The sequence below is a fragment of the Cricetulus griseus genome, chromosome 7 (assembly GCF_003668045.3).
Source record: "Cricetulus griseus strain 17A/GY chromosome 7, alternate assembly CriGri-PICRH-1.0, whole genome shotgun sequence".
NCBI classification, from domain to species: domain Eukaryota; kingdom Metazoa; phylum Chordata; class Mammalia; order Rodentia; family Cricetidae; genus Cricetulus; species Cricetulus griseus.
In genome coordinates, this window is record NC_048600.1 from 81,975,040 (window position 1) to 81,989,801 (window position 14,762).

General features: G+C 43.2%; 1 protein-coding gene across 1 annotated transcript in view; it reads left to right on the plus strand.

The window, feature by feature from the left end:
* The window catches only part of Stx8 (syntaxin 8), a 243,616-nt gene that overhangs the window by 143,013 nt on the left and 85,841 nt on the right, over positions 1 to 14,762 (plus strand). The window contains exon 7 of the mRNA XM_027427108.2: positions 5,368 to 5,469. Within this exon, the coding sequence (XP_027282909.1) occupies positions 5,368 to 5,469 (102 nt within the window). The remainder of the gene's footprint in view (positions 1 to 5,367; positions 5,470 to 14,762) is intronic.

The following is a 14,762-nucleotide window of genomic DNA, read 5'->3' on the forward strand; positions in this document are numbered from 1 at the left end:
TTAGGTCTATGAGTCATCTCAAATATTTTTTTGTGGATGGTGGAGGAAAGTCTTTCTATTTATGCATACACATATCCAGATGTTCCAGTAGTGTTGAAAAGACTGCTTTTCCTTTCTGATTGGCTTTGCTGTCAATGCCTGTGTTGAGAATTGACTGTCTGCATGTGCATGTATGCATATTCATGCACACACAAACATACACACTCATAAATAAATGTAATTTTAAAAATCGAAGTTGTAAATTTGCTTATTGATTCTTACCGGTTCTAAATAGATTCTAGGCACAAAATCATGTTATCTGCTTTTTATCTCTCTTTCAGATTTTTTTTTTTTAGCCTTCCCTTTTTTTCCTTTTTACACAGTACAGGGCTTCTAGTAAAATAGCAAAGAAATGTAATAAAAGCAGATCTCCTGGTCTTGCTTCTGCTTTTAAAAGCCACTCACTGATGTCCTTCACCAGGCCAAGAGAGTTCTTCTACAGTCCAATTTTGCTGAGGAGCGGTGTGGTGATTGGACACTGAATGTTTCCCAGACTCCATTTCTGCACTTCTTGTGATCATGTGACTGTCTTCTGAGGTCTGATCATTGGTTATATGTGTGCAGTAAGAGGAATGAGATTCTCTCTGGTTACTGCATTCCTTGCATTTTATAGCTTTTACATTGTGTTGACTTTCCCTGCCCAGGCTTGCTGTAGCAAAGCACTATATACTGGGTGAGTTGGGATTGGGAAATCAAGGTCAAGGCAGATTCCATGCCTGGAGAGGTCCATTTTCTGGCTCATACACAGATGTCTTTTTAGCATGATGTTGACAGAACAGACAAGAAAGCTTCTGGTGCCTCTTTCATGGGATATGAATCCCATACATAGTGTGACATTCATAAGGATACTTTCATGACTTTGTCACCTCCCAAATGCTCCACTTCCAAAATGATAGCACATTGGGAACTAAATTTCAAAATAAGAATTGCCAGACAATGGTGACTCATGCCTTTGATCCCAGCACTTGGGAGTTAGAGGGCAGCCTGGTCCACAAATAGAGTTCTAGGATAGTCAGGGCTATGCAGAGAAACCCTTTCTTGAAAAACCAAACAACAACAAATAATAATAATAAAGAATTTTAGAGCCGGCAAGGTGGTCAGCAGGTAAAAGCACCTGCTGCCAAGCTTGAGAATCTGAGTTCAATCCCCATAGCCCACAAGTGGAAGGAACACAGCAACTCAAGCCAGTTGTCCTCTGACCTGAGTCAGAGGACAGAGTATGCTGTGTGTGCCACCCCCATAATAAATAAATATAGTAAAATAGGATGTTAAAGGCACATCAACATTCAATTTAAGCTGGGCATAATGGCACAGTCTTTTAATCCCAGCACTGGGAAGGCAGAGGCAGGCAGATCTTTCTGTGAGTTCAAGGCCAGCCTGGTCTACATAGGGAGTTCCAGCTACATAGTGAAGCCCTGTCTCAAAAAAAAAACCAAAGAAAAACAAAACGTCTAATCTCCATCAGTTGTCTTACTTAGTTCAATATATTTTCTTTGTCTTGTAGATTAATCTTGGTTCTATATATAATTCAAAGATGGCTTTCTTAATTTTCAAACATTGAGATATTTTCTTCTTTCTTTCCTATTGATTGATTGGGTGGGTGTCTCTCTCTTTTGACTTGACTGTCATGGAACTTGCTGTGTACACCAGGCTGGCCTTGAGCTCACAGAGACCTGCCTGCCGCTGCCTCCCAACATTTATGACTGTTGCTATAGTTAGGTTTACATATGCCATCTAGATGGATTCTTTTTGTCCAGTCTGCCCTTTGCTTTTCTGCATCTCCTTTCTGCTCTTTAGATGAATCATGAGTCTTTAGTATTTCATTTACTTTCTTTTGTGTATTTTTTTCTCTTGAGCTATATTTCTTGGTAGAGTGTGTTTTAGTTTCTTTCCTTCCTTCCTTCCTTCCTTCCTTCCTTCCTTCCTTCCTTCCTTCCTCCCTCCCTCCCTCCCTCCCTCCCTTCCTTCCATTCATCTATCACTGTAGAGCTCTGTTTAATAGCCATTAGCCATTAGTTATATATGATGTCTTAGGGTTTCTATTGCTGTGAAGAGACACCAGGACCACAGCAACTCTTATATTTAATTGAGATGGCAGCTTACAGTTTCAGAGGATTAGTCCATTATCTCCATGGTGGAGAGCATGGTGGCATGCAGGCAAACATGGTACTGGCTATATCTTGCTCAGAATGCAACAGGAAATGGACTGAGGTACTGGATATGGTGTGGGCATATATAAGTCCTCAAAGCCCACCCCCACAGTGACACACTTCCTCCAACATGGTCATATCTACTCCAACAAAGCCACACCTCCTAATAGTACCACTCATTATGTATGAGTTTATGGGGCCAATTACATTCAAGCTACCACATAGGGCTATTTAAATAGAAATTAATCGAAAGAGAAGATAAAAAATGTATGCTTCAGTTTACTATGTACATTGTGTGCATTTAGGACTAGGGACAGGTAAACAAATTAGGGCATTATTTTAGAAACACTGACAAGGTTTTGTAAGATATCAATAACAAAGTGTAAGATAAGTGATAGTATTGAAACATGCCAAATGGGGGTAAAATCAGCAAGGGCAACTAACAAATGAAATGTCAGATGTGAGGGAAAGTAGTGAATCAAGTGACCGGGAGTTCAGACTTGAGCCAGTGATGGTGCCCATAGCGGAGGGTCATAGTTTTAGCTTTAGCTGTCAACTTAACACAAGCTAGAGTCACCTGGGAAAAAGGGAACAGCAATTGAGGAATTGTCTATATGAGATTGTCCCACAGGCATGACTGGGCACATTTTCTTGATTGCTAATTGATGTAGGAGAGCCCAGCCTACTGTGGGTGGTGCAATTACTTAGGCTAGTGGGCCTGGACTGTATAAAAAAAGGTAGGTAGCCAAAGCAAGCCAGTAAGCACCATTCCTCCATGGTTTCTGCTGCAAACTGCTGAATTGCCATCCCTAGATGATGGACTGAAATATACGGTGAAATAAACCTTCTCCTTCCCAGGTTGCCTTTGTCATGGTGTTTATCCCAGCAACAGACAACAAACTCAGACATGGAGTCAGAGACTACTGGAAGGATGTCAAGTTTCGGGAAAGATGGAGAATTTAGTTTTAGAAACTCCAAGAAAATCATGTAGGTCAGGATTGTTTGTTTTCCTGGGCTCTCTCTTTAGCTCAGGCTAACCCCAAACTTGCAGCACTCCTCCTGCCTTACCCTCTCAGATTACTAGGACTACAGGTGTGGGCTGCCCTGCCCAGCTCACATATCAGGCTTTTAGTTTAATGTTGCTCAAGTTAAAGGTATATAAAATCACCATGGCAGTATACAGAGTCAGAATATAAAACTCTGACCCATATATGAAAGAGGAACATACTCCAGGCAGTGGTTCTCAACCTTCCTAACACTGCAACTCTTTAATACAGTTCCCCCAACCCTAAAATTACTTTGTTGCTACTTCATAACCATAATTTTTCTACTGTTATGAATTATAATATAAATATCTGACATTTGGGATATCTGATATGTGACCCCTGTGGAAGGGTTATTTGACCCCCAAAGGGGTCACAACTCACAGGTTGAGAACCATTTGTCTAGGTGAAGCTCATGACTAATGGAAAGAAACCCCAAGAGGGTTGTCACTGAACACAGGTGAGCATTATGAATGAAATGTTAAATAACAGAAGATGATTTTTCTTAGGCAGTTGTTACATATAGATAACTGACAAACTTGGCTTAAATCCACTTACTTTTTTAAAGAAACAGCAAATGTCTTAATTAATTATTGAATGCTTTCATCTTAGGCTCCATTCATCTGTTACCTTTATGACTTTCATCTACTTTATCCCAGTGTGTGCTCAGTGCTCTTCCAGGGATGAGAGATGCAGGGATAAATAGAAGTTTGTCATGTTCATTCTGGAATTGAGAGACTCACAATTAGAATAGCTTGCTATAGGCTGTAGAAAAGGAGAGCCCTATGCTGTGCAGGAGTCTGTGCCTTTCTGATGCTGTTTTTATTGCATGGATTGCTTTTTTTCTGCCTCATTACAATATGACCTTCCACAGTAACCTGAACTACTCAGAATTCTGGAGACTTCGACCTTTTCCTTTGTATTTCTTCATGCTTTAAGAAAAATGGTGACTCATATCAAACAGTTCTTCTCTAACTTAGCCTTAAAAAGAGAGAAGCAGGAGAAAACACTCAATTGCAGAAATAATCTATGTTCAACCTTAGTGTGAGCAATACAGGAAACCATGAGGAAGAACACAGTCACAAAAGATCCAACCATCTAGCAGCCGTTATCATTAGCATTCATTTTCCACCATTGCATGTATCCCTATAGGCATGCAGATATCAAAGGATAGATGGAAATAATTTCATGTAATTAAGATTATAATATATATGCTATTGTAAATGTCATTTAAAGTACATTTAAATGTGCTTAATTTCACCTTTTAAAGATTAGCATAAAAAAGAACTTTATAGAAAGGATCTTTAAAGAGGCAGTAATTACTAAGTGGTAAGAATTACTAAATGCTCACAAAAATGACATAAAACATTGAGGTTTTAATGATTTTAAAAAGCTATGTTTCTATATATTTAACTCTTCCAGCTTACTGTGACTTGTAATAAAAACAAGCCTGCCTCTATTGTGGGGTTGAAGATCATCTTATAATAAAAACAAACTAGATTCTTTCCTGTTTATAATTAAAATCTGTTTCTCAAGGATTGAGCTACACCCCACCTGTAACTTTAACAGTTTAATGGTTCTGTTTGGTTGGTTGGTTGGTTGGATTTTCCAAGACAGGGTTTCTCTGTATTGCTTTGAAGGTTGTCTCGCTCTGTTGATCAGGCTGGCCTCAAACTCACAGAGATCCGCCTGCCTCTGCCTCCCGAGTGCTGGGATTAAAGGCGTGCACCACCAACGCTCAGCCTACAAGTGTTCTGTACTGCCTGCTCCAGGAAACAACAACTGTGCCTTTGTTTCAAAATGTGGTGACTACCTTACTAAGATCACTTTGTAGTGACTACCTTTTTATGAGCACTGTGTCATGACTACCTTGTTATGACAACCTTGCAACTATGTCTTTGTTTCAGGTTGTTATGATCAACTTGTTATGTTTATGTTCTGCTTCTGTAACCCTGCCTATTTGCCTGCCAAATCCCCCACTGGAAACCCCCGCTCCTGAGCTATAAAACCCTTATCTTCCCTATGCTGATCTCCTGAACCCCACCTGTGAACTGGAGAGATATGAGCTGGGGAGCTGTGGACTGGGGAGCTGTGAACTGGGCAGAATTCACCAAAGGTCCTTGCTTCCATTGCAGAGATCATTGACGACCTTGCCAACCTTGTGGAGAACACCGATGAGAAGCTTCGCACTGAAGCTAGGCGGGTGACCCTGGTGGACAGAAAGTCAACTTCTTGTGGTAAGAGATGGCGGTCACCCCAGCTGCCTGGGTCCTGCTCTTCTTTTCGTGCTCCATGCTGCTTCTACTTACCATGAAGAGGTGACTGCCCTTCTAATGCAGCAGCCCCAGCTGATGAAGCATCAAAATTGCTAAAAGATGCTTAAGTCTTGTTTAGACAATATATATTGCTAAGATTCGAAGGGTATTAACAGTTGTTCTTTTAAACTCTTAGTTGGGAATCTTACCTGTTTTATAAAAATGAATGGTTTGGGATGTTACCTAACAGTATGCAGTTTGGTGGTGAGTCTACTGTGTTTTCAAGGCAGTTTTGTTTCCTTTTGTGTCCTGCCTTCCTTAAACCATAAGCTTAATTAGTGAACTCACTGTAGAACAGCTAAGAACGGCTTCTGTCTCTCAGTATGACCAAGATAAAAAAAATCCAGGGTCCGGCAATGCCATCTTTACTGAGTCACTTTGGCTCTTGATGCTTGAAAACTAGGGATTCGGGTGTTGATATAAGAGTCCGATAGAGGACTTTGAATGCTGATTTCCAGGCCTCCAGTCAGAGGCTCCCACTTGAGGAGGTCTAGGGTAGGGTTCAAGAGTACTCATTCAGTTTCCCCTGAGCCCTGCATTTATCTCACTCCTGCAGCACCTTGATCCAAGGTGACAAGGAGGCCCAGTGTTAGTTATCACCTCATTTTTATTCGGTGCCTCATCTCATAAAGGTGAAGCAGATCCATGAAGCTAATGAAAGAAGCATAGTGACAGTCTAGTGACCTGGACACTGGCTTGACCTGACATTTGGATTTTTTCATGTGAAAAATAGAGCAACATCCCTATCCCTGTACAGATAATTCTGACAAGGTTGTCTGCCTCTTTTACAAAGAAACTGAGGCTTAGCAAATTTAGATTTATGCAAGAATCAAACCATAAGAGGTGGGAGGTGGGAAGGAGCCCACATGTTTTATCTTCAGCGTTTCAGGTTCTAGGTATGAAGGACAAAGTCCTTGTGGCCGGAAGTTTCATAAGAGTGGTAAGGCAGTCTCTCATGGTCGTGCAAGGGTTTTTTTTTTTTTTTTAAATGATTTTAAATCTTTTTAAAAAGATTTTATTCATTTATTATGTATATAGTCTTCTGCCTGCATACCAGCAGAGGGCACCAGATCTCATAACGGATGGTTGTGAGCCACCATATGGTTGCTGGGAATTGAACTCAGGACCTCTGGAAGAACAGTGCTCTTAACCACTGAGCCATCTCTCCAGCCCAGGTGGTGGTGCACGCTTTTAATCCCAGCACTTGAACGGCAGGAAGGCAGAGGTAGGCAGATCTCTGTGAGTTCGAGGCCAGTCTGATCTACAAAGTGAGTTCTAGGACAACTAGGGCTGTTAACACAGAGAAATCCTGTCTAGAACCACCCGCCCCACCCCTAGAAGAGAGTGGTAAGCAGAGGGAACACTTTGCTGTGTCAGGAAGCAGAAGGAAGTCACACTGCAGGTGAAGCTACCAGGCTGGTGTGCAGCAAGTGAGTGAGAGTGAATGGGCCAGCAGGTCACAGGTCCTAATGCACAGCAGGTCCCACAAGGCTCCACTTCCTCTGCGGCTTGGGAGTCTGCATCTGCCTGACCTCTCGCCTGTTGCTCCCTTCTCTGGAAATTTGGTGTAAGCCGTCATGACCTCATGGCCTTTGCATTTCACATACCCCCTCAGCACCTCATGGATGCCATTGCCAAGTACCGCTGCCAGCTTGAGATGTGGCATGATGCCTCTTGGGCCACTGCTGGGTAGTCTCTATGTTTTTTTGCGGCTGAGTTTGAGAAAGTACTTCTCTAGGCAGTTTGGTTTGATTATTTTGAGCAGGGAGTCCCTTTAGTGAACTTTGATTTCAGCCTTTCTCTTTTTCAAATGCTTTCTAGTTTCCTTTGCTGGTGCCTTGGTGGGTAAGGTGTTACCCTCAGGGTATTTTTCCTCTTGTTCCAGTACAGTAAATTATGAGTTGTTTGAAATAGAGTGTCATGTGGCCCTGGTTGGACCTCCTGTCTCCATCTCTCAAGTGCTGGGACTACGGGTGTATACCACCATGCCTCAATGCCATGTGTTGCTGGGTATTAAACTCGGGGCTTTGTGTGTGCTAGGCCAGTGTTCTGCCAATTGAGCTACATCCCTAAACCAACTAGGTCTTTCTAATAGTTAAAGAGATTGCTTTACCTATACCACCTTATTTGAACTTTAAACTGGCCCAGACCTGTTTCCTTGCCAAGTTGTATAGTTCCACATTGTTCTGCTCACTGTAAATTTGACTACAAACAGTGAGGAATAGCCATGCCACTTTCTGGATGTCAATAACTCTGCTATACAATTTATTCCTTTTTTAAAAAAAAATTCATCCTCACTCAAATTCTAGGAAACAGGCAACTGAAGCCAGATTCATTACCAGAATCTGACAGAAATTACCTGTAGGGCAAGTCTCAATAGGGCCCCCTGCAGCCTCATGAGCCCTACCTTCTCTGTCCATATTTCTGTCAGCCTTCTACCCACCCAGACTTCTACCAGAGCAGCTCATTGTGCTTTGCTTGCAGCATCCCAGAGCTTCTTTAGCTGGCAGCTTCAAACTCTTCCACATTCTTGTCACAAACCAGTCTGCAGGCCTAGGAACGAACCACTTGGTCAGGCATGTCACAGCCCCAGCCTTACTTCCCAGCACTTTGTGTTTGGGTTACTTTCCTCACCACTGCAATCTCACACCTGACAAGAAGCAATTTAGGGGTGGAAGGGTATATTTTCGCTCGTGGCAGTGGGAACAGTCCATGGGACTGTGTGTGTGTGTGGAAGGGGGGGGTCATGGTGGGAGTAGCTTGTATTTGGTGGCAGGAGCATGAGGCTGCTTGCTCACACCTGGACAGAACAGGGGGGATGGGGGAGCAGAAAAAGCTGATCTCTGAGTGCACACAGGTGCTCGATCACCTTTTCCCCCAATTTAAACCCCAAGAATGAAGAATACCAGTGTTTATCTCTCTCTGCCTACTCATCTGCTGCTGGCCAGGAGCTATTCCTGTCACCATGCCTTCCCCACTGTCGTGGACATTATCTCCTGAAGCATGCACCAAATAAACCTTTCTTTCCTTGAGTTACTTCTTGTCTGGTTTAGTCACAGCAGTGAGAAAGGAACTCAGAAGCCACCTGGGAGGAGCTTATTTATCCCAGGGGATGAGGTAACATACATGAAAACCACAGATGAGCAGGAACTAGCAATGGACCATGAAATCAATCTGCAATAGACCTACCTGTCTGTACCATTAGGATGATCAGGCATGGTTTATTTAATTTTTTTTTTTTTTACATTGTGTGCGTGTGCGTGCGTGTGTGTGTGTGTGTGTGTGTGTGGTGGGTGGGTGGATGCATGTGTGAAGATCTGAGGACAACTTGTGGGAGTAGACTCACTCCCTCTACCACATGGGAGTAGACTCACTCCCTCTACCACATGGGTCCTGGGAATGGAACTCAGGTCCATTTGGTAGGCTTGGTAGTGGGTTCCTTTACCCACTGAGGCATCACACTGGCCCCCCAATTTTGCATTTTTTAAAAATATGTTATTTTATGTGTATGAGTTTTGCCTGAATGTATGTATGTATACCATATGCATGTCTGGTGCCATGAAGGTCAGAAGAAGGCATCAGATCCTCTGGGACCAGAGTTGCAGATAGTTGTAAGTCATCATATGGGTGCTAGAAACCAAACCCTGGTCCTCTTCAAGAACAGCAAGCCCTCTTAACCACTGAGCCTTCTCTCTAGCCCCTCACTTTTGCTTTTTAAATTAAAAGGCTTGAAAGGATCTAAAGAGAACAGGAAACTATAAAAAGTAACATAAGTTATTTGAAAGGGTACCAAGCAGAACTTATATAAATTAAAAATAAATAAAACTAAAAGTAAGTATACATTTTTGGTACCAGCAAAAGAGAATCAACCAGAAGACAAACCAAGTGAAACAAACAAAACCCAACTATATTCTGTTTTCATAAGTACTCGTATCAAATGCCGTGGAAATTAATTTTCAGCCTCGGTAATGATGGCTTTTGAGGAACAAAGGGACAGTCCAGAAGCCCCAGAAACAGCAAAGAATGAATCGCTCACTCTTCCCAGATGCAAGGCTGAGTTTCCTGTGTAAATATGGGCGCATGCACGCAGGCAAGGTGTGTAGGGCTTGGGAATTAATCTAATCAGCTCCCTCAAGTGTCACTTGATTGCGGTTCACATGGCCCTCTCAGACTGTGTAACTAAGAAGACCCGAGCGAGGTGTGGAGAGCAGCCGGCCTATCATCTTTTTTGCTCAAAGGAGAGCCAAAGTAGGCTATAAAGCATGAAATGGCTTTTTGTTTCCCTGGTGTGTACGTATCTCCCATGCCAGCCTGACATATCAGTCATAGATGCTTGAGCAGGGGCGAAATTCTAGTTATAAATACAGACCAAATCACAAGGGGCCACACAGGAGAAGGGCCTGGTGATGAATTTGTTTGTTCAGTTGCTAACAAAGGATTCAAGCATTTCTTTGTGGACCTTTCACTCCAGAGCCTGTGCTTGAAAATTTTTCCTGAGATCTTTGTGTGTGTGTTTTTTTCCTCCCTTTTCTTTTCCCAGCCTTGCCCTCGTGATAACATCAAGTAGGAAATAATGCTGTTTTTTCCTAGATTGTAAAGGCAAATTAGACTGATAGGTTTCCCTGGCTCCTCCATATATTTTCAGATCTGTTTCTTGTATTAGGGGCATTTACATAAAAGTGGGATCTTTGTAATTGCAGTTTAAATATTCAGTGTGGCTGATCCTCATTAGAATTCAAAATAGAACCTTGTCTGAGACTGAGGAGAGAGCCAATTGTGAAAGCCCAGACTAGGAATTCTCAATGACTGGAGACTTGCTTCTCAGCATATTGACTATTACGTAATGTTGTCTAAGCACGTCCATTGTGATTTTAGTGTTCCTGTGATGCTGTTGAAAAATCAGTCCTGCTGACCTTGTAGAGGCCCGTCTCCACCTGGAACCCCTGCATCTGCCTGGAGCTGCAGCAGGGTCAAGTAGTCCAGCATGGGTAGCCACCACTTGCAGCCTGGGTGACTAGGAGACTTACTTACTCTGTATATCTCTTTTCTTCTCTGGAAAAAAAAAAAAAAAGGAAGAAGATGACAGGTGGGCATCCCTAACTAAAACTTCAGACTATGAAATTTCACAGTACCTCAAACTCCAAAACATTCAGAGAGCTGACATGCCACAGTGGAAAAACCTCACACCTGGCCTCAGATGATAAGTTGCTGTGCTAAGGTGGTTGCCCTCAAACACTTGTGCAAAACCACCTTCAGGCTGTGTGCATGCAGCATGCATGGAACTAGTGAATTTTGTATTTAGACTTGCTTCCTGTCCTCAGAAGATCTCATTATGTTTATCCAAAATTTTTAAATACAAAAAATATCAAAAACCTGAAGCACTCCTGGTCCCAAGCAGTTTGGATAAGGGATGGGACGTTCAGCCCACAGTAATATGCCTGGCTATTCAGCTGTTGTGAAGAGGATAAGTTGGGAGCCACAGTGGTTGTTACTAGTTGGTTCTTGGGATCAGCTACGTTTCCTGTTGACTTCAGTTGGTTGGTGGCATAGGTAAGACTTGGAGGCATCTATATCTTTCTTAAACCAGCACAGAAAAGCCTTTAAAAAAGAGCAAATTACATAGGGATGTTGTAAAATCATGAAGTTAGCATCTTCTTTTAATTAGAAAAGGAGTTGGGTTTTTTGTTTTTTTGGTTAGTTGCTTGGTTGGTTTTTTGAGATAGGGTTTCTCTGTGTAGTCTTGGTTGTCGTGGAACTGACTTTGTAGACGAGGCTGGCCTTGAACTCACTAAGATCTGCCTGTCTCTGCCTCTGCCTCCCAAGTGCTAAGATTAAAGGTGTGTGCCACCACTGCCTGGTGGGTTTTTCTTTTTTTAACAGAAATTTGTAATTTTGTGACTAAAATCATTACTAGCCCTGAAATTCATTGGTGCCATCTCTAGTGATTATATTATGTTGTTCGTAATGTTTGGCCTTACTTATATTTACTCTTTGAACCTTATAAAAAATTAGAGGATTCAGCAGTTAAGAATCATCACCGGCTGCTCTTCTAGAGGACCCAGGTTCCCTTCCCTGCACCCATGTGGCAGTTCACAACTATCTGTGGCTCCAGTTCCCATCACTTTTGATGAATTGGACACCCCCTTCTGACCTCTGTAGCACTGCATAAATGTGGTGCTCTTTATGCATGCAAGCAGAACATCTATGTATATTAAAATTAGTTGATTCAAAAATAAGAAAGTGAATTCTCTGCTGTACAGCTTATTCATAGCACACCTCGGAGCTGCTTTTTTTCCCCCATGCGTTGTTTACAACCCATACCACAAACATGAACAGTTAATTTAGAGCAAGGAATGACTGTGTGGTTTCTCATATTTATCTTAACTGTTTATCAGAAATATCTCTTGACTAATGCATCTTTGCTTTTTCTCCTTCTTATCATAGTTTGTTGAGATAAGCTAGTGAAATGCCTCTGCTTTCTTTACAAATGTGGGGCAGTGCCCAGCCCACCACAGGGAATGGAATGTCTGCCTCCAAAGCCTCTTGTCCTCTGGCTCATTGCTTCTCCTATGTTATCCCAGCACAGTTGCTGAGCGCCACCTGTGTGCCAGGCACCAGGCCAGAAGCCGGAATTAAAAGATAGGGCTTAGAGTGTGCAAGAGGGACACCTGAGGAAGTAAGTCACTGATGACAGGGGAATGCCACAGAACAGGCCCGTGTCTGCCTGAGGCCCAGGGGTTTCCCAGAGGCCGCCCCTGGAGCAGAGGTCTGGAGAATGAGTTAGAAAGCTGCCACATAGCATGCTGGCTATGTAGATTGGATCCCTTACAGCCCCAACCCTGGGCGGGGGAGAGGAGGCTGTTTATCCAGCAGCTGGAGGCTAGGTGTGGAGGGTGAGTCAGGACTCAGAGAAGTGGGCGTGGTCAAGGCCTGAGGAGGCTTACACACATACACACACACACACACACACACACACACACACACACACACACACACACACACACACACCATAACCCTGTACCTCTTCTTTTATTTAAAAAGTGGAGGAAAACCCTCCTGCGGAAAGTACCCCTGTGCTTCAGTTCTTGACACGTGTCAACGTCTCTTAAAAATGTTCTGCTGCACAATAGTGAGGCATTACAGGCACAGCTCGTTCTTCTGTACTCAGGGTTTTGTTCTTGCTTATTCCCCACCCCATCCTCACCTCAGTCCCCTCCTCATTTTTCTTGATTCTTTGTCCTCACACCACTGCATCTCCTTTCTCAAATGGTAGTGGGAAACCTGCCTTCAGACCCAGATTTGCCCGAGTGCACAGGACTGTGTGTCTTCGGCTCCAGGCCAGTCTTTGATGATGCCCACAGTAGCTTTTCACTGTCCCTGATCCATGGACTTAAACCTTTCCCTGAAAGTCCATTTCCTCTTCCATCTTCTCTTCTCTATTTTTAAGTAGGGTCTTATGCGGTCTTGGTTGGTTGGGATGAACTGTTGTAGCTGAGCATGGTCTCGGACTCCCAACCTCCCACTTGAGCCTACTGAATACTTAGAAGGTGGGCACACTCCACTATGCCCATCTTCCTATTTTCCAGGCTCCAAACTTCTTTCAGTTCTTCACTTGCCTTCAGGAAACAAACAGCTGAAGAAGGCGGCTGAGATTATAGCCAGTGGCAGCCTGGAGCGCCAACAGCAGGACTGTTTCCAAGGGGCAGTAAACCAGAGGCTGCTGGATCATCTGGGAATTTGTTTGTTTGTTTGTTTTGGTTTTTGAGACAGGGTTTCTCTGTATAGCCCTGGGTGTCCTGGGACTCGCTCTGTAGACCAGCCTGGCCTTGAATTCACAGAGATCTGCCTGCCTCTGCCTCCCAAGTGCTGAGCTCAAAAGGTGTGCACCACCACTACAGGCTGTTGTTTTTAAGAGAAACCTGAAGTCTGGGTCCTTAGATGAAGCCTCCCAAAATTTTAGTCATGACATGAAATTGACTCTTTAAAAGGAACCTTGTAGGCCTAATAAAACACATACCACTTTGAGATCCCACTCACATCTGTGTAGGTGGCTCCCAGGCCTGCTCAGTCCAGCTCAGATCCCTCGACATCACTTTGTCTTTTCTGTGTTTTACCTCTGGTGCTCTGTCACATTTAAGTGAAATAAACAAGTCAATGAAGTCTCTTATTTAGTACAGAAAATTTTGTATAATTTTGATGTTTCTGGTAGCCTTTGCCTTGGGCTTTAATGTATTAATATAGCATCTACCCAGCCATAAGACAGATTCCACTCCTTAAGGAGATACACACACACACACACACACACACACACACACACACACACACACACACACACACACACACATATTCCTTTTTCACTCAATTTAAAATGTCCCACACCTTTCTAGAATAGTCTAGGGGGAAAAAAGACTTCATCATGGAAACAATAGCAAGTAGTAAAATTATGTATTGAACGAATAGAATAGGAAGCCTGCTTGTTCAATCCAAGAGAATGGCATGACACATCACTGTGTTCATAAGTATTGCTTGGTAGTCATCCCAGGAGCTAAATGACCTGCTCAGAAGTCCCCTGTTCTTGGCCCTTACATACTCTGCCCCGAGTCCATGGTACTCTAGAGTTTGTGTAATGCACATTAATTATTTGTAGTCAGGACATCCTTTATTTGTGACCACATCGCTGTTGTCTGCCTGACTCTGGAGAAGCCTGTTTCTTTGCTCACAGTATTTATTTAGGGAGCAAGAATAGGAGCACCAAGTTCAAATGCCGATGCTGCAACTGAATCCAGACGAAACTAAGCCCTTGAGAGAAGCGCAGAATTGGAAAACCTTTACTTAATAGGAGGTGATTGATAGGGGCTGACAGCCTCTGAGCTGTCGCCATGACCCCCCCACCCCCACCTCCACCCCCCCCCACCCTCACCCCCAAGAAGCCTCCATGCGTCTCAGGGTCTGCTGGAGGGGGCACTGACTTTTGCTATCATCGAGGGGTCAGACTTGACCACAAATACAATAATTTCTAGATTATTGTCTTTGCCTGGTGTGGTGTGGAATGATAAGGCTTGCTTTCTTAGAGCAATTTCTGTTCTTACTGAATACCAATCGCACTGTACAGGCCTCGATGGTGATGTTGCTGATATATGTATCTGTGCACGTTCCACGGTGATCTTTGTTCACCAGGTAATTCATCTGCTCTCCCTGAGGAAGCAGCTCCTCCT